Raw genomic sequence first — 18,211 nt, 5'->3', positions numbered from 1 at the left:
TACAATTTGGTGTTTGGAAAGTGTGCACTTGGGCTTACTCAAGGCAAGCTAGCAAAGCCCAAGTGATGAAGACAAGTCCTCCAAATGTTGTTGGTTGATCTCTCTATGGCTTTGCATTGATCTCCCTAGAAAACCAAATTGTTGGCTACAAGAAATTGCTGCTAGGGCCTCCTCCTGTGTTCAGAAAATTCTGGGAAATTAACCTTGGGCTCTCCAATAACCCACAAAAACCCACGAAGGAATTGGCCAAACGTTGACCTCAGAATTTCGGCCCAATTTCCCCTAGCTCCTCCAACAGCTGAGTATTTCGACCCACCTGTAAATTTTGTTGCTAAGTGTCTCCAAAATGGTTGAAATCTTCAGCAAAACTCCTTCCCGAACTCCCCCACAAATCTCACCCCAAATTTCCCTCTCCTTGAGTCCCACGTGTGGCACAAAAAAGAATTCTGCAGGCCCTACATAATCATTGCTAAAACTCCTCCACACTCCTACTGCAATGCTCTCGGATCGATCTGAGAATGATCGAATTCCCTCCTAGGGCTAGCACTCGAAGTCCACTGGAGCAAGGGGTGAGATTCTCGCCTGAAAATCTCTTGTGCTCAACAGCACATGTAGACTTGGCCTCCAACTCAAGCGTGCTAGTCAAGGTGAATGCTCAAATGATCAAGAATGCCCAAAATGAGTGCATCCTCCTCTTTTGTCATTGTGCCTCCCAATTGCCCATGTGGAGCCCAGCCATCGAACTCCCCATTGTTTTCCCTCCAAGGAGTGCATATCCCAGAGGGGGGTCGTATTTCTCCATGAGTGGTCCCCACCTTCCACTAACATTTCAATTTTCTTCCCTTTCTCCTAAGTTGGGCCTGCCCTTAGCTCAAAAACTCAAGTGGGGCTCTATAACCCACTTTTCCTAAGTGTAAATGCAAAATAAGTCAAAATTGGCAAAATTGATATTTCCCCTTAGCAATATTGCTAAGTGGGAATATTACACACAACCATATGCCCATTTACATCATTCTCTTGCGTCTTAAAAAATTATGTAAACCTTTCAAGACACCTTTAATTTGGAGTTGACCATGACTTTTGATGCAATCTCTCATTTAACAACACGTTTATAAAGGATCCCAAATTTCAATGTCTTGGACTCAACAAAGTACAATTTAGAATATTGTGTCAAAATTTTCAGTCCTAGACTTGTCATTTTAGTATCATCATATCAGCTGTAAATAAGTTAGAAATTCTGTCATCAAGCCTCTTTAGTTTTAACTATATGAGAATAAATCTGCACTGACTCAATATGACCAACATAATTTTTATATTCCCCACCTTATTCACCTTCAAGACTTAAACAAATTTAATTTTACTGATCTTCAAGAGGAACTAATCATTTTCATTCACTATTGTTTTTAACTTGAATTCAACATCAACCAATCTGTGATTGATGGTCAAGGTAGTGTAATTAGCTACTTGGGCCAATATCATTAATCGTGTTAACCTAGGTATAGAAATTATGCACAAACATAATGCTCAACTTTTCCTCTGGATCTAGCTGCTGTTGAATCTATTTCCATATGCAGACAATGCTCTGATGGATTTTTACTGTAAAAGAACATTCAAGTAGGGATATAGAACTTCAATAAAAATATTTGTACAAATTTGATGGCCTAAATTGTTAAAGATTCACTAGGAATAAAACTCTCCACCATCTTTTACAAATTTCTTTATAAACTCTCCCAAAACTTCTTTGAAATTTTACATTAGTAAGTTCTAACCTCCTGATCTACTGATCTTACCAAAAGTTTGAAACATTTTCCCATATTTAAGTTGCCCGCACATGGATTTGCTTTTCTGTATCAAGAGTAATCAAATAGTAATTTCAAATATTACAATTATTAAGAAGCTCCAGTAAAACGGAAACAAAAAGATCCCCTCATCTGTGGGATATTAGGTGTTTTATAGTTCTTCCCACCAATAAAAGTATTCTCAACTTAAAAATCCAAGTATGACATAAAGAAAGGAGGATATTTTATAACCGTAGCAACAACGCCAAGCAAGCAAAGAGAGGAACACAACATATAACACGAAGTCTGAAAGGTGCCCTTAACTTGTTGATTTCTCTGAAAGGTTTTCAAATTTTCATTTTTCTCCTTTCTAATTCTTGCATCTATACTAATTCCTAATAATCAATGTATGGACTCTCGAGTCTGAACGTTGTATTTTCCATACAGAAATGGAAAAAGGTTATACAATCACGTTTTGTTTAGTCTATTATCATATATAATCCATGTGTGTTCAATGGACGGTATGGACCGTGACCAAAAGGAAAAACAACTTCGATAGAACTAGATAAAAGAGATTGTGCCAATAGAAATTTTCATTAAAGTTTCAAGACTATTCATGAAAGGCTCCATACATGGGCAATGCCCTTTTAAAGCACGAATATAATGAAATTAAACAAGTCTGACAATTAACATCAATGCTAAGTATACCACTTTTAATCAAATCCATCGGCTTGCACTGATAATAAGATCCATATTATTTAACACAAATCTTTGATATGGATGAACAGAGTTTTCCATATACCTTTGGATCTTGGGTGTGATACTTTCATCACAGGATAGATATCTATGGCACTTGAAAGAATTGCAAAATGGATGATTATGAAACAGAAGAATCTGTACACAAGCCTCATTGTTTTCCACAGGAATCAAATACATCAAGAATGTATCAAATAGATGCCAGTACCTCCAAAACAGATTTAATAAACTGCATCTGAATTTCCTCATCCACCTTTGAAAACAGAGGGACATGTACAAACAGAGATTTGATGCCATGCTTGGCAGCATAGCGAAGTGAGTGATAGTATACATAATTGCAAACAAACCGACCAGCATCATCAGACAGAACAACATCATATCCTTTATTCACCAAAGCTTGCACAATTTCTTTGGTTGGCAGGGTTGTCTGCAATGATACAAGTTACTGAAAACAGTAAGCAAAACAGTAAGCAGGGAAGAATTCCATTCAAAAGCCAAATTTAATCTTTCTAAACAAACATGAAATTAAATTTCCGTTTCCAGCACATCTCGTCACATTTCTTTTGTATGCAAGATATCCACGATGTGACTATAATCTGGGAACAGAAAGGCAGGCACATAAATTAAATTTCCGTTTCCAGCACATCTCGTCACATTTCTTTTGTATGCAAGATATCCACGATGTGACTATAATCTGGGAACAGAAAGGCAAGCACATAACCATTACTTCATTTCACACTATCTCCATGTTATTGAGCAAGCCCAAAATAATCCTCTTCCATAGCAGGACTATGTCTGAAGTGAATTAATCTAGCCGATACAAGCAGTTTGAATCTTTAAAGGTGCCTGGTCCCATTGACAATAGCAAATGAAACAAAAAGGAAAAGTTGGACCAGTATGTGTACCTAGCTTCTTGTCTTACACTTAGTGTAACTTAACAAGTTAACAATTATTTTATAACTGTAAGAAATAGACAAGTCATGTTGATCGGATGATATTATTGACTACAGCATAGCTATTGGTAGTAATATCCAAAATTATGAACACAAGAAATCAGCAATGCTGTATCTAAATGAGAATAAGATTGATGTATCAACTCAGGTTTGGATGGCTTAATCATCAAGACAAATGTCTTATCCCGAAACCACCAAAATTCTCCCAATGGCCCCTGAAGAGTTCTTATCTCAAGTCTAAATTTTAAAATGTACACGATGGATTAAATTTTAAAACCCAGGTCTGTAAATCAGCTGAAATGATGTATTCTATTTCACCAACAACATTCACAGAAAACATTCACTATCATCTATCATAGAACATTATACCATTTGTTTTTTATTATCCCTAATCTAATCATCGACAACCATAGGCATCTTTGTACTTGAAATTGCCGTATGAGTTTTTTAGTCTTATTCGACACATCCTAAAGGAAGAAAAAAATAGATAACTAGCAGCAGCTGCAGGAACCAAATGTTCTGAACAAAGATTATAGCTAGTAAATACTGTTGATTTCTAGTAGCATCGGATGTGCTCTAAGTCTCAAATTTCGCAGGGCAGCTTAGGCACATGTATTCCAAAGAACCGAGAAAGCGTTTTGGGAAATTCCACCCAAAAACAATTTTATTAAAATAATTAATTATTTTTAATGGGACCCCAAGTCTAAACCTAGGAAAATAAAATAACTAAAGGGTATTAATATAAATTGTGGGCGTAACTTCTAAAAGAAGACGAGGATCAAGCAGAAATGATCTTAGTCATTAAAGGCTTCTAGTCTGGGCCGTTGAATGTCAACAAGGAGATTATTTAAGGAAGCTTTAGGGTCACTTGGAAACACACAGAGTGAGTTCAAAAGTTCGATTCTCTGAAGTAGAACAACTGCCGGGAGAATATCGATAGTGAGCTTTTGCAGTGAGGGGTAGGGATAGTTGGATTGGAGTATCTTTTCCAGAGCCCAGGATACATAGCAGAGAGGTATAGAGACACCATAAGGAGGCAGCGCAGGACCCAAGAGGGGTTGTCATTGAGACAGAAGGGCTCACACAGAGGCTAATGTTGGGCCAAAAGGGCTCATGCAGAAGCAACGCAGTTCTCCAAGTAGAAGTCTGAATTTGCTGAGGGAACTGACATTTTTGTGTTGGGAGGGATGGTGCTCCAAAGGCAAACTGATTCCCAGTTGAGCTGACGCAGGGCCCACGCAAAGGCAGTGCAGAAATAGTCGGGGACACGTTGGTTCAGCGACCGGAACTTGCCTGGTAGAGTGAGGTAATCTCACAAATTTCTTCTGCCAGTTTATTTCTCTATAACTGGATTGTCGGGAGGGCATCCAGAGTTGTATTTAGAAAACTATTACATAATAATAAAAACCCTCAGATCTATTGCACCGGTTTTCCCGCATTGGGTTTTTTTCGAGGACATTTGTCCAAAAAATATTGTCATTTGTGTTGTATCTTTCTCTATTGTTTTGTTCTTGTTTTGGGCATATTAGTTAATTGGTATAGGCTGCAGTAGATTAGCTTCGATATTTGTTGTAGGAAGCAATAAATAATTTGTTTCAGTAATTAACAAATAGGAGAATTTTAATCAATTGCTGCAATAGGGATTCTAGTTTACGGAATTTTCACATGGTATTAGAGCTAGTTCAAGAGAAGCAAGAAAAACAATGCCAAAGCACAGTCCAAGCCAGGAGGGCAGAATTTCAAGGCAATCCCTCTCTGAGTGAGTCGACAGAGAGAAGGGCTTCCAGATCGAAATCTTGTTGTGGTAGAGGGAGCAGCGTTGAAGTCTCAGCGTGAGGAGGAGCTAGTGGGACGCAATTTTTCTGCAAACCGTTTCGTTGGGCAGAAAGACGTCAAAAGAGAAGAGAAGCACTGTGAGGGAACTTTTCCTTAGTAGACTTCCCGCCGAGAAGTTCGCTCTCTTATTGGTTGAGCAACAGCAGTAAGAAGCAGAGAGGAGCAGTTCGATCGCTTTCGTGGCAGAAATGGCAACCAGTGGCTTGAGAGATCAAGACAAGTTGGATGGGGCATCCAACTATGTCATCTAGAAGGCGAGAATGTCATCCTTCTAGATGAGCATGCTCTCAAGAAATATGTTGACAGCGTGGTGGTTGTCCCTGCAGATGCAGTTCCGTTGAAGAAGTACAAGGCAGAAATGGCGAAGGCAAAGAGAATGATCCTTGACGGAGTGAAGGATCATGTTGTCTGTCACATCGCTCACAGAGGGACTGCTAAGGAGATGTGGGATGCGTTGTCTATGCTATATCAGGGATCTTCCGAGCAGCAGAAGATGTACCTTGAACAGAAACTGAGATCTTCTCAAATGTAGAAGGGGGAGCGTGTGGATCCATTCCTCACGAAGCTTCAGGAGACCCAAGATGAGTTATCAACTGTGGGGTCTACACCTCAAGATTCCAAGTTGGTTAGACTAGCCCTAAATTTTGTCTCAGATGAGTGGCAAGTCTTTGTCCAGAGTATCCTGGGCAGGGCAACTTTGCCGAATTGGGATGAGATGTGGGCAGCTCTCAAGCAAAAGGAGTTGAGGAGAGACTTGGTCAAGTGTAAGCTTGACGGAAGTAGCAATAGTGGGTCGAAGCCCAAGGAGGAGGAGGAGAATGCAACCCTTGCATTGAAGGGTCCGGAGGGCAACGAAGGTGAAAGAAGGATGTCTCGAAGATAAAGTGCTTCAGGTGTGGTGAGATGGATCACTAATCAACTCAGTGTCCTCTCAGGAAGAAGGACAAAGATAAGAAGCACAATCCAAAGGTTGCACCTGCGAAGATCGAAGAGGAGGAGTTCGCCATGACAGTCGAGATGCCTCCAAGAGAGAGGTGGGTTGATTTGGAGCTATAGTTCGAAAGAGCTATATATGGGCAAGTCTCTTGAAGAGCTCACGTCTTGGATCAATACCTTGCTACAAGAGCCCAGTTTTGTGGTAGCAAGATGGACTAGTGTCGGATGGTGTTGAGGAGTGTCGGAGAGACAATTGCAGTGGCTAAGAGTGCCAGAGACTAAACAGCATAGAGCAGAGTTGGCAGTAGTGTAGATGGCACAGAGCAGAGGTCGGCAGCAGTGCAAAAGATTTAGACGTTCAACGCAGAGACTAGCAGTAGTTAGGTGCCAGCGTTCACATGGTGTCATACTGAACATAGTTAGTTCAGTAATTTGGGATGTTTTTCCATTGTTGATGCAGTAGCAACAACAGTTTGCAGTGCAGGAGCAGTGGGCAATACCAGTGCCAGCAGCAACACGGATGCAGAAATTCAAAGGGAGTTGCAGTACAGATGCAGTGTTGACAGTGGCAGAGTCAATGGCATTTGCATAGTTGTTGGTGGGCAGCATGTCAGACATCATCAGCGCAGAGGGAGATGTTATAGAACAGAGTGATGCTTCCACAGGTTGCATTGCTAGAGCGCATTCCTCGCTAAGAGGGAGTGTTGATTCCTGGTAGCATCGAATGTGCTTTAAGTCTCAAATTTTACAGGGAGGCTTAGGCACATGTATTCCAAAGAACCCAGAAAGCATTTTGGGAAATTCCACCGAGAAACAATTTTATTAAAATAGGTAATTATTTTTAATGGGACCTTAAGTCTAAACTAAGGAAAATAAAATAATTAAAGGGTATTAATATAAACTGTGGACGAGGATCAAGCATAAATGATCTTAGCCATTGATTAGCTTCTAATATGGGCCGTTGAATGTCAACAAGGAGATTATTTAAGGAAACTTGAGGGTCACTTTCGAAACACACACAGAGTGAGTTCAAAAGTTCGATTTTCTAAAGCAGAGCAATTGTCGGGAGAATATCGATAGTGAGTTTTTGCAGTAAGGGGCAGGGATAGTTGGGTTGGAGTAACTTCTCCAGAGCCCAGGATACGTAGCAGAGAGGCAGAGAGACACCAAAAGGAGGCAGCGCAGGACCCAGGAGGGGTTAACACAGAGCCAGAAGAGCTCACGTAGAGGTTGACGTTCAACTAGAAGGGCTCACGCAGAAGCAGCGCAGTTCTCCAAGCAGAAGTCTGAATTTGTTGAGGGCGCTAACATTTATGAGCTGGGAGGGCTAGAAACTACTCTAGAACACAAATTGATCCCAAGTTGAGCAAACGCAGAGCCTTAGAGGCTGACGCAAGGCCCATGCAGAGGCAGTGCAGAAATAGCCAGGGACACGTTAATTTAGCTGTCGGAATAGCCGAGACTTGCCGAGCAGAGTGCGACAATCTCACAAATTTCTTCTGCCAGTTTATTTCTCTATAACTGGATTGTTGGGAGGGCATCCAGAGTTGTATTCAGAAAACCACTGCATAGTAATAAAAACCCTCAGATCTGATGTGTTACTGCCTGTTAATCCTGCCAGTCATCGGTGATCACATATGCTCTTACAAGGTTTGTGTTAGGATCTCAAGTCAAATTGTTATCATTTCATTAGGTTTTCAAAATAAAAATTTGGTCACTGGCTAGTGTGTCTAGGTCTATTACTGCTCCTTTCAAAATTTTCATGTTCCAGTCATTGCCATCACTCAGTTGGATGTGCCATCAATGAAAGGTCATCATCATCACTTCAATCATATCATCATGGTCCTCATTCAACTCGGAGTCATCATTAGGTCATTAGGGTCAAAGTCATCAAAATCTGTCATTTCATTCATAAATCCAACAAATGAAGTAGTAATAGGGAATTTGCTCTAAAAGTTTTGTTTCAAAATGTAATTTATTTCAAATATCATGTAATAAGTTCTAATGCTCTAAAGTTGCATTCAAATGTTCCAAAGATACATAGTTTTTAAAGCAAAGTGAAAAACACATGGTGGGCCACCGTACCACTATGAAGAATTTGACTTCTACAAGCTATAAAGACCACACCAATTCATTTCTCTCACTCATTTCATAGGCAAAGAACTCTCACTCATCAACAAGCCACCTCCACAGCGTTTTCATAGGCAAAGGATACTTCAAAAACTCAATCCAAGTAGGCACGTTGCGCTTTCAGAAATTCCGTTGTGTTTTCTCTCCAAAGGCCACAAAACTTGTTTTCAAGGGTTTTCAAAGGGCAATTGAAGTTTCATCAGCATTTTACAAGTAAGTTCAAGTCTCTAGACACCTCCATCAACTTTATTTCCTTGTTTATAGGGTGCATAGCCTCCATTTGTCCCCACGCTGTGTTTTTGGCAGTTTTCCTAGCTAGGATTGTGTAAAAATTCCCTAGACTAAATCCTACACCAATTTCATTCCTTTCCACTTCCCAAAGTTCCCTGACACTCCTACCTACTTCCCTAAATTTTCTTACCCTCATTTCCCTTCCCTAAACCCTTCATCCTATCTCTTCACTCACTTCCCCTGTTTTTCCCACTAGGGTTTTCTCTTGCAAACTACCAACATGGAGGAAGAAAAGAAATCTTATAATAAGGGAGGTCAAATATCAAGGTATGAACCACTCAACACCCATGAGTTGATGTCCTCCTCACTATCCAATCAATGCTTTCAGAATGTAGGGTGTTTAGGGTTTTGTGAGCAAGTTCAACAAGTCAAGTATCATGCCAAGTTGACCAGCTTGTTTGCCACTAATCTTAGGAGAGATAAGGTCACTATTGCAGGGGTCAGTTTCACCATTTCAACTAAAGCCATAACAGCAACACAGGGATACCAAACAGTGGAGAGAAGTGGTTTAAGAGCCTGGACTTGGATGTGCAAAACTACAAACCCTTCATCAAAGGTCACTACAAACACAACATTAAGAAGGTTTTTCCTTTTGGACAGCTCCTTGAGAAGTTTGCTCCATTGATGAAGATCATTATGAAGTATTTTACATGTGAGGGAAGATTTTCTAGATTGTACAAGTATCATGTCAAATTGCTCATGCATTTCACAGGGGTAAAACCACTTAACCTACCCTACTACCTCTACAAGAGCTTGGCTAAAATGGCAGAGAAGGTGCAGCATAAACAAAGTGATCATCAAACCAGCCTTTTTCACCATGCCCTCATCAAAATCATTGTATTGCATCAGCTTGCACAAAAGAACATCACTTGGGAGACATTCATTCAATCAAATGTCTTTTTGCCTTCTGCTAGTCAGTCTACAAGCCAAAGTACACCATCAGCACCATCCAAGCATATGGAGATTGGCTCATCTAGCAGAATTGTAGTCAAGAGGACACCTAGGCCTGAGGTGACTCAAACATATCAGAGAGGAAGGAGGCTTGTGTTTGCTCCACACATTGTGGAAGGGGCCAAGCTTACATCAGCAGAACAAGGATCACCATCACAGCATGAGGCACCTTTGCAAGATGAGGAGCCATTCCATCTTGACACTGATATAGTAGACTTGAAGATTAATGAAGAGCATAAGACAGTAAAGCAAGTCATCATGGAGAAAGATGCTGAGATCAAAGAGCTTAAGGACAACTTGTCTAAGGCCAATTTCATGATTTCATTCCTAGAGCAGGAGAATAAGCAATTGAAGGTAAATCAACTACTCTTGGATAAGCATAAGGTTGATGTTGGCAAAGAAGATGTAAAGGGAAAAGCAGTAGTTGACACAGATGATTCAGATGAGCATCAAGAGCAGGTGACAAGGAAGAGGCCAAGGACTAGAGGCCTCAAAAGGGCACTTCAGCAACAAAGAGAGCAAATGTCTTCAGTTGACCTAATTGCAGCAGAAATCAATGAGAATAGGGAGTTTTGGCTTGACAAAGTGAATTGCCATTTGGAAAAGCTTCTTAAGAGGGCCAACAAAGACAACAAATTGCAAAGACACATGGTTGCTCATTACTACACAAGGAATCAGGTCTCCAAAGTCAAGATCAAACAGTTGAAGGAAAAACTCAAGGAAACCCTAATCAAGCCAAAAGAGAGGGTTAAGTTGGATTTGCTTGTTGATGCTTCCCTCATAGCATAGCATACCTATTCAAGACTTCATGGAGCAGCTCTGGACCAATTTTGAAGGAATTTGGAGAAATTTTGGAATTCATGAATTTTTGGTAAATTTTGAGACGGTCACTAGGTCAAAAACACAGCATGCCCCACGATGCGCTTTTAACGGGGAGCTCTAAATGACATTTGGTTTGCATATTTAGATTCCTCATCACTTGTAGCCTTTGGGAGCAGACCTTCAGCAAGTTTTGGTAGGTGGAAAAGGCTGAAAACTACTCAAAAAAACACCTCTACCCTCTTTTTGAAGAGCTCGTTGTGGTTTTGAGAGTACCTCTGGGAGAATGAAGTTTTGGAGGGCTAGGAGCAACCTTTTTCAGTTCTTGAAGATTCTATCATGTAGCAGACATCCAGGGCTATCTCCAACACTTTTCAGATCAAGATTTGGACCTCGGGAAGGCCTCCAAAAATCAATTCTACCAATTTCATTGTGCTTTCTCTTGGCACGCTGCGCTTTTGCTTGAATTTGTTGCGCTTTTGGCTGAAACCACTATTTCTCAGTTTTATCAGCTAGATTTGAGTTATCATGATGTAATTACTTGTCTTTGGTGTAATAATGATGTAATGAAAGGTAAATAAGCTTGTTAGGTTGTTTTCATGTAAATTTAGGCCTCATTTATGAGGGCAGTTCAGTCAAAGTTTAAATGGAGGATTTGTTTTAACCTCCCTAGACATTAGGGTTTTGTTGAACACCTCATGTAATCAGTTCCTAAACTAAAGGATTCGACCCTGAGAGAGGGGAAAATGGTTTTGGTCTATATGTATCTAGTTTTCAGTCATAGAATAGGTTGGACATCAGTGAGTAGAACTCTTGGAGCTTGTACTTCATCACTTTTGCAGAAATTCAAAGGACAGTTGCAGCTATTATTCAGGAATTCTTGTGTTGTGAGTTTGTGATCATGTTTTCTCTCTGTTATAGTCTTATATGAATGATAATTCCATTCTCTTTCCATGCCTATGATTTTCAGTGATTTTCCTTTGAGGTTATAAACGGAATTCTTAGTTTTAAGCTCTGTTTTGTTACGAATTTCATATTTATGTCACTTGTCTTCTGATAAATGAATTCATGCTTGCCATGCTCATTTTGATCTCTGCTTTTCCACCCTATAGTACATCGACAAAACCCTAAAGTATCACAAAAGCATACCTACCCTTCTCCTTTATATCTCTTGTAGCTGAAACCTTTGATCCCTTGACCTGGTTCCTTGATTTTCACTCCTGACTCAGCAAAACCCTAAAATCTTCAAAACCTTTGAGTTGAACATATCTAGCCTAACATCCTTTCCTACTCTAGTCATCATTGGTTGTGAGCTCATAGAGAGATCCCTCTCTGGTTTAGCAGGGGTAGCTGTTAATCCCTAAGTGGTTTGACGTTACCTCCTTTGATATCCGTTCTCGGCCTTGGGATATCGTGGAGCATAACATGTTGCACCGGTTTTCCCGCATTGGGTTTTTCCGAGGACATTTGTCCATAAAATACTGTCATTTGTGTTGTATCTTTCTCTATTGTTCTGTTCTTGTTTTGGGCATATTATTTAATTGGTGTAGGCTACAGTGTATTAGCTTCAATATTGGTTGTAGGAAGCAGTAAATAATTTGTTTCAGTAATTAACAAATAGAAGTTTAATCAGTGGTTGCAGAGGGATTTTGGTTTACGGAATTTTCACATGGTATCAGAGGTAGTGCAGGTGAAGCAAGAAGAACAGTCCCAGAGAACCCAGCGCTAAGCAGAAGAGGGAGGTCAAAAAAGTTGCAAGAGATAACAGTTTGAATCCCCAGAGGGGTTTGCGCAGTCCTAGCCGGAAAGCTAGATTTCGAGGCAGTCTCTCTCTGAGTGAGTCGACAGAGAGAAGGGCTTCCAAATCGAATTCTCGCTATGGCAGAGGGAGCAGCGTTGAAGCCTCAATGTGAGGAGCTGTTAGGACACAATTTTTCTGCAGGCCGTTTTTGGTGTGCAGAAAGACATCAGAAGAGAAGAGAAGCACTGTGAGGGAATTTTTCCTCAGTAGACTTCCCGTCAAGAAGTCCATTGCCTTATTGGCTAAGCAACAACAGTAAGAGCAAAGAGGAGCAGTTCGACAGTTTTTCGTGGCAGAGATGGCAACCAGTGGCTTGGGGGATCAAGATAGATTGGACAGAGCATCCAACTATGTCATCTAGAAGGCAAGAATGTCATTCCTTCTAGATGAGCATGCCCTCAAGACATGTCGACAACATGGTGGTTGTGCCTGCAAATGCAAATCCGCTGAAAAAGTACAAGGCAGAAATAGCAAAGACAAAGCGAATCATCCTCAATGGAGTGAAGGATCATGTTGTTTGTTACATCGCTAGCAGAAAGACTGCTAAGGAGATGTGGGATGCGTTGTCTACACTGTATCAGGGATCTTCCAAGCAAGAGAAGATGTACCTTGAGCAGAAACTGAGATATGCTCAGACACAGAAGGTGGAGCGTGTGGATCCGTTCCTCACGAAGCTTCAGGAGACCCGAGATGAGTTATCAGTTGTGGGGTCTGTTGAAAACTACGTGTCAACGACCCATAGCAGTACACCCCCTTTTCCGCAAAAGGGATAGCGTCTGATCGATGTGTCTATGCCATCCGGCTATCATCAGCAGCTTGATCATCATGTTATAATGTAAACCCATTATGCATATATGTGATGTAAATAATCTCAGCAAAACCGTGTCATGTATGTAATGGCCTAGGTAAGCCTACGTTTCTGGTGACGATCTACATTCTGGAGGTTTTTTTTTCTCACTGATCCATTCTCGAATGGTCGGCAGAGTTTTCTTTCAGTTTCACCCCAAAGCCGAAATGTATTTTGTCACTAGGATCTTAGGCGAGTCCTAATGTTATAGATTGAGTCTATGTAAAAATGATTTGGGAATAATTCTAACTTTTTGGTTAGATTATTCTATTACAAATTACTTGGTCTGTTGGATTATATTTGTGTCACAGAAATGGGTAGTCTGTGAAGGTCTATTACAGATGGGTTTTCCCCCTTATGATGTAAAAAATATGAAAATTATGATGTTCTCAAATGGTCGACAGAGTTTTCCTTCAGTTTCACCCCAAAGCCGGAATGTATTTTGTCACTAGGATCTTAGGCGAGTCCTAGTGTTATAGATCGAGTCTATGTAAAAGTGATTTGGGAATAATCCTAACTATTTGGTTAGATTATTTTATTACAAATTACTTGCTCTGTTGGATTATATTTGGGTCATAGAAATGAGTAGTCTGTGAAGGTCTATTACAGATGGGTTTTCCCCCTTATGATGTAAAAAATATGAAAATTATGATGTAAAGTGTCTTGAGGGTAGGAAAAATAATTTATCCCCTCATAGGTTAATTAATTAAATTTTCTAGCCAAAAATTAATCAAAATCCTAAGCCAAAAATTTAATTAATCCTAGGTCCTAGGTAAATTTAAATTCTCCAAAAAAAAAAAATCGTTGGTCCTTAAAAATCAAATTTTAAAAGGTCTCAGGACTGGGGTAAATTAATTATTTTGCTAAATTTTAAGCCTTTGGTCCCTGGGGATTAAGACAAAGTCAAATTTTTAAGGAAATTAACTCAAAATTTTATTTTTGAGTTAATTAAAATGCATCTAATTTAAAAATTCGAATTTCCTCAAGAATTTAATATTTCGACGGATGAAATTAAAAGAAATTTTAATCCTCATCAACGGTCGAAATTGCTTTGACGAGGATCACTAGAACTAGCCGTTGGAGGATTTATCTCTAAATAGGAAGTCATTTTTTAGTTGATCCATCCGATCTTTGAGTTATGTGCTAAGCGAAAAGCTCTTGTGTAATCTTTTTCTGAATAATAAATAAAGACTTTGGGGTTAATTTTCGTCGGTGTTACTCTTCATGGAAATACTGTAAGATGTGTCGTTTTCATGCACAAATTTTTTTAGCCATTGATGATAGCTTCTAAAAGAGTGATTTGAGTACAAGTATCTTGCTCAGTCGCTGGGGTTTAAATGATAATGTAAATTTTAAATGTAAAAGCAAGTATCTCTATTTATCTGAATTTTATTATTATTTTCTCCCTCTATTTTGATGGCTGAATTGAGTTTTGTAGGAAAGTCTTGATTTTTTAGATCCTCAGGCGTTAGGGGAAGTTTTCAGTTGGACCATCCAACTCCCGATACGTGTTTTCTGAAGAGCCCAGCTAAATTTAATCCCGGGCTTATCATAAGATTTTTATTGGTGATGCATGAAGGGTTTCAAGCTAAGCATCTCCTTTAAAATTTAAATAATTTAATTATTATGTACAAAATTGATAAATTTGGTTGTTGAGAGTCTTAGATTATCAAATCTGGAAGTGGAGTTGGACTCACACTCCTCAGATCGGATAGATCTGCCATTCCTATGCATATATATGTAAAAAAAATTGGGTTTTCTGACTTCGATTTCTAGGGTTTTATTTATTTTGTGTATATCTGGCTTTTGGGTGTTTTTGTTTTCAGGTACAGGTTGCAGATCTGAAAGTGAAATTTGATTTGAAGTCAGATCTAAGCCCTGGAGGGTAAGATCTAGCCTCAAAATCATTTCTGCAAGGATATTATCCGGCCTTTTTTGCAATTCAAGGATTTGAAATTTTTTTTTTAAATATAGAAATTTTTTATAAGAGTTTCATTGATAGATCTGAAGCATAAAAGTACATTGGTGTGAAATTCATTTTTCTGGGTTTATCTTGTGTTTTGGGCTGCAATTTCTCTGTTGCCTGGGGTTTTCCAACAACAACAAAAAATCGGATTTGTTTGTTTCCTGCTCACAGTGTTTCCCTCCATCAACCTGCATAATCCCTTACTATTGTCATCATGCTCCCTTTTTTCCTGTGATTTGCTCCTCTCTCTCTCTCACCTTCGACCCTCAACCCGCGTCCCTCTGCGCATTCTACTCAATCCCTAAACCCTGCAAACTAGACGTAGACTCCCTCCGCTGCTCCATTGCCCCTGCATCCTCTTGCTGGCTACCTTCTGCGGCTTTCTAACGCTGCACTCATCCCATTCTCCCCTCCACTTGCATCGTAGCTTTATTCTATCACGGCCCTCATCGCTGCTCTCCTTCCATCCAAACCTGCAAGCTCCCTTCCTCGTCACTCCCTCCCTGCGACTCCTACAATCTATCTCTGCCCAGCTCTCTTCCTCGTTCAAGCTCTGTCTGTTGCCCGTCAAGCAAACCTCCTCTCTCCGTCGTCGAGCCCTACAAAGTTCAAACACAAACCAAACAAACACTTTCAATTTTCTTTCTTTAGGTTCCATTCGTTTATATTTTTCTTTTAGTGTTCACGGTTAGGTTTTAGGTTAGTTCTTTTATATATATCTAATCTGATTTCATTTCTTTTAGAACTTTAGTTAGATTCATTTTTTTTTAATCCGATCTTTTGTTTTGACTTTTACTTTCAATTTTTTATTTTATTTTATTTTTTCACTTTTCATTTTTAACTTATGATTTTAATTTTTAATTTTTTTCTTTATTTTCATTAAAAAAACATAAAAGTTTCTAAAATTTAAAAATTTTAAAAAATAAGAAAATCTAAAAGATTTTTAAAAATTCTTAGTGACTTTGGGATTGAGGATAAAATAGACTAAAAAGGGATTTGCGCTTTCACATATAATAATTTTAATGTGGCCTATGGCCCATTAAAATTTTAATTTATTTATACTTTGATTTGTTTTACTTCTTCATTTTTCACATTAAATCAGTTGCCTAAGGAATAATTAAAATGTTAATTTAAAGTTGCTTGGAGTTTTTTGGTTCTAAGTGCAAAATCTTAAATTTTCATGATTTTTCTATCGTCAAGGTGTGATAAATGTTTTAAATCATATTGACTGTTGCAGAAAGATTATTTTGCTAAATTACCCTGTATGCTAAAGTTTTGGGCATTTTTCAATTAACTGTTCATGATTGTCGCTTTGCCACATTCATAAGTTTTCTCTGGATAACTTATTTTATTTAGTTTATGGTTAATTCAAATATTAAAGGCACTAGTCTGTAGTCATTTATATCTTGTGATTGTGTCTTATTTTAATCTATCTATCTTAATTGACCGAGACTTGCTTTAAATTCATCAAGTTGTTCATCCTTAAAATCTTCTAGAACCCGTGTTCCACAGGCTACCCTCATCCATTCACCTTAGGGAATACCCCCCTTGACATGTATAGGAGAAAATCTAAACAGAGTGAGTAAAGATTAGAGTGACAACCCTTACTCTGAGCGTTGTCGCGATGCCTAGACACTTTGTGCGACAACAGAGTCTACACCTCAAGATTCTAAATTGGTTAGACTAGCCCTCAATTTTGTCTCAGATGAGTGGCAAGTCTTTGTCCAGAGTATCCTCGGCAGGGCGACTTTGCCGAATTGGGCTGAGATGTGGGCAGCTCTTAAGCAAGAGGAGGTGAGGAGAGATCTAGTCAAGTGTAACCTTGACGGAAGCAGCAGCAGTGGGTTGTAGCCCAAGGAAGAGGAGGAGAATGAAGCCCTTGCATCAAAGAGGCAGAAGGAGCAGCAGAGACATAAAAAGAACGTCTCGAAGATAAAGTGCTTCAAGTGTGGTGAGATGGGTCACTACACAACACATTGTCCTCTCAGAAAGAAGGACAAAGATGAGAAGCACGATCTGAACGCTGCAATCGTGAAAATCGAGGAGGAGTTTGCCATGACAGCCGAGATACCTCCAGGAGGGAGGTGGGCTAATTTGGAGTTGTAATTCAAAAGAGCTACAGATGGGCAAGATCCCTGAGCAGCCCACCTCTCAGATCAATTCCTGCTACAGGAGCCCAGATCAGAAGTAGCAGGATGGACTAGTGTCAGATTGTGTCGAGGAGTGTCAGACACACAGTTGCAGTGGCTAGGAGCGTCAAAGTCTGAACATCCCGGAATAGAATTGGCAGCAATGCAGATCGCACAGAGCAGAGGTCAGTGGTAGCGCAGAAGATTCAGAGGGTCAATGCAAAGACTAGCAGCAGTTAGGTACCAGCATTCACATGGTATCATACTGAACACAGTTAGTTCAATAATTTGGGATGTTTTTCGTTGTTGATGCAGTAGCAATAGCAGTTTGTAGTGCAAAGGCAATTGGCGGTGGCAGTGCCAACAACAGCACGGATGCAGAATTTCAGAGGGAGTTGCAGTATGGATGCAGTATTGACAAAGGCAAGGTCAGTAGCATTACAGATGCAGCATTTGTGTAGTGGTTGGTGAACAGCATGTCAGACATCAGCAGCGTAGAAGATGTTATAGAACAGAGTAATACTTCAGCGAATTGCATTGCTTGAGCACATTCCTCACTAAGAGGGAGTGTTGAGTTCTAGTAGCATCAGAAGTGCTCTAAGTTTCAAATTTTGCAAGGAGTCTTGGACACATGTGTTCCAAAGAACCCAAAAAGCGTTTTGGGAAATTCCTCCCAGAAACAGTTTTATTAAAATAATTAATTACTTTTAATGGAACACTAAGTCTAAACTTAGGAAAATAAAATAATTAAAGGTATTGATATAAATTGTGGGTGTAAATTCTAGAAGAAGAGGAGAATCAAGCAGAAATGATTAGCCATTGATTAGATTCTAATCTGGGTCATTGAATGTCAACAAGGAGATTATTTAAGGAAGCTTAAGGGTCAATTGGAACACACACACAAAGTGAGTTCAGAAGTTCGATTTTATGAAGCAAGGAAGCAGTCGGGAGAATATCGATAGTGAGCTTGTGCAATGAGGGGCAGGGATAGTTGGGTTGGAGTATCTTTTCCAGAGCC

The 18,211-nt window shown here is 39.6% G+C and overlaps 1 protein-coding gene across 1 annotated transcript in view; it reads right to left on the bottom strand.

Moving 5' to 3' along the window:
* Nucleotides 1–2,353: 2,353 nt before the first annotated feature.
* LOC149221884 (uncharacterized) overlaps nucleotides 2,354–18,211 on the bottom strand; it is a 136,791-nt gene continuing 120,933 nt past the window's right edge. Inside the window, exon 4 of the mRNA XM_089385265.1 lies at nucleotides 2,354–2,961. Coding sequence (XP_089241391.1) covers nucleotides 2,725–2,961 — 237 coding nt within the window. The 3' untranslated portion in view covers nucleotides 2,354–2,724. The remainder of the gene's footprint in view (nucleotides 2,962–18,211) is intronic.

This window comes from Pinus tabuliformis, chromosome Q, assembly GCF_031772625.1.
Source record: "Pinus tabuliformis cultivar Carrire ecotype Pingquan chromosome Q, CPIR1, whole genome shotgun sequence".
NCBI lineage: Eukaryota > Viridiplantae > Streptophyta > Pinopsida > Pinales > Pinaceae > Pinus > Pinus tabuliformis.
The sequence above is the reverse complement of the archived record's forward strand: the minus strand, read 5'-3'. Positions and strand labels throughout refer to the sequence as shown.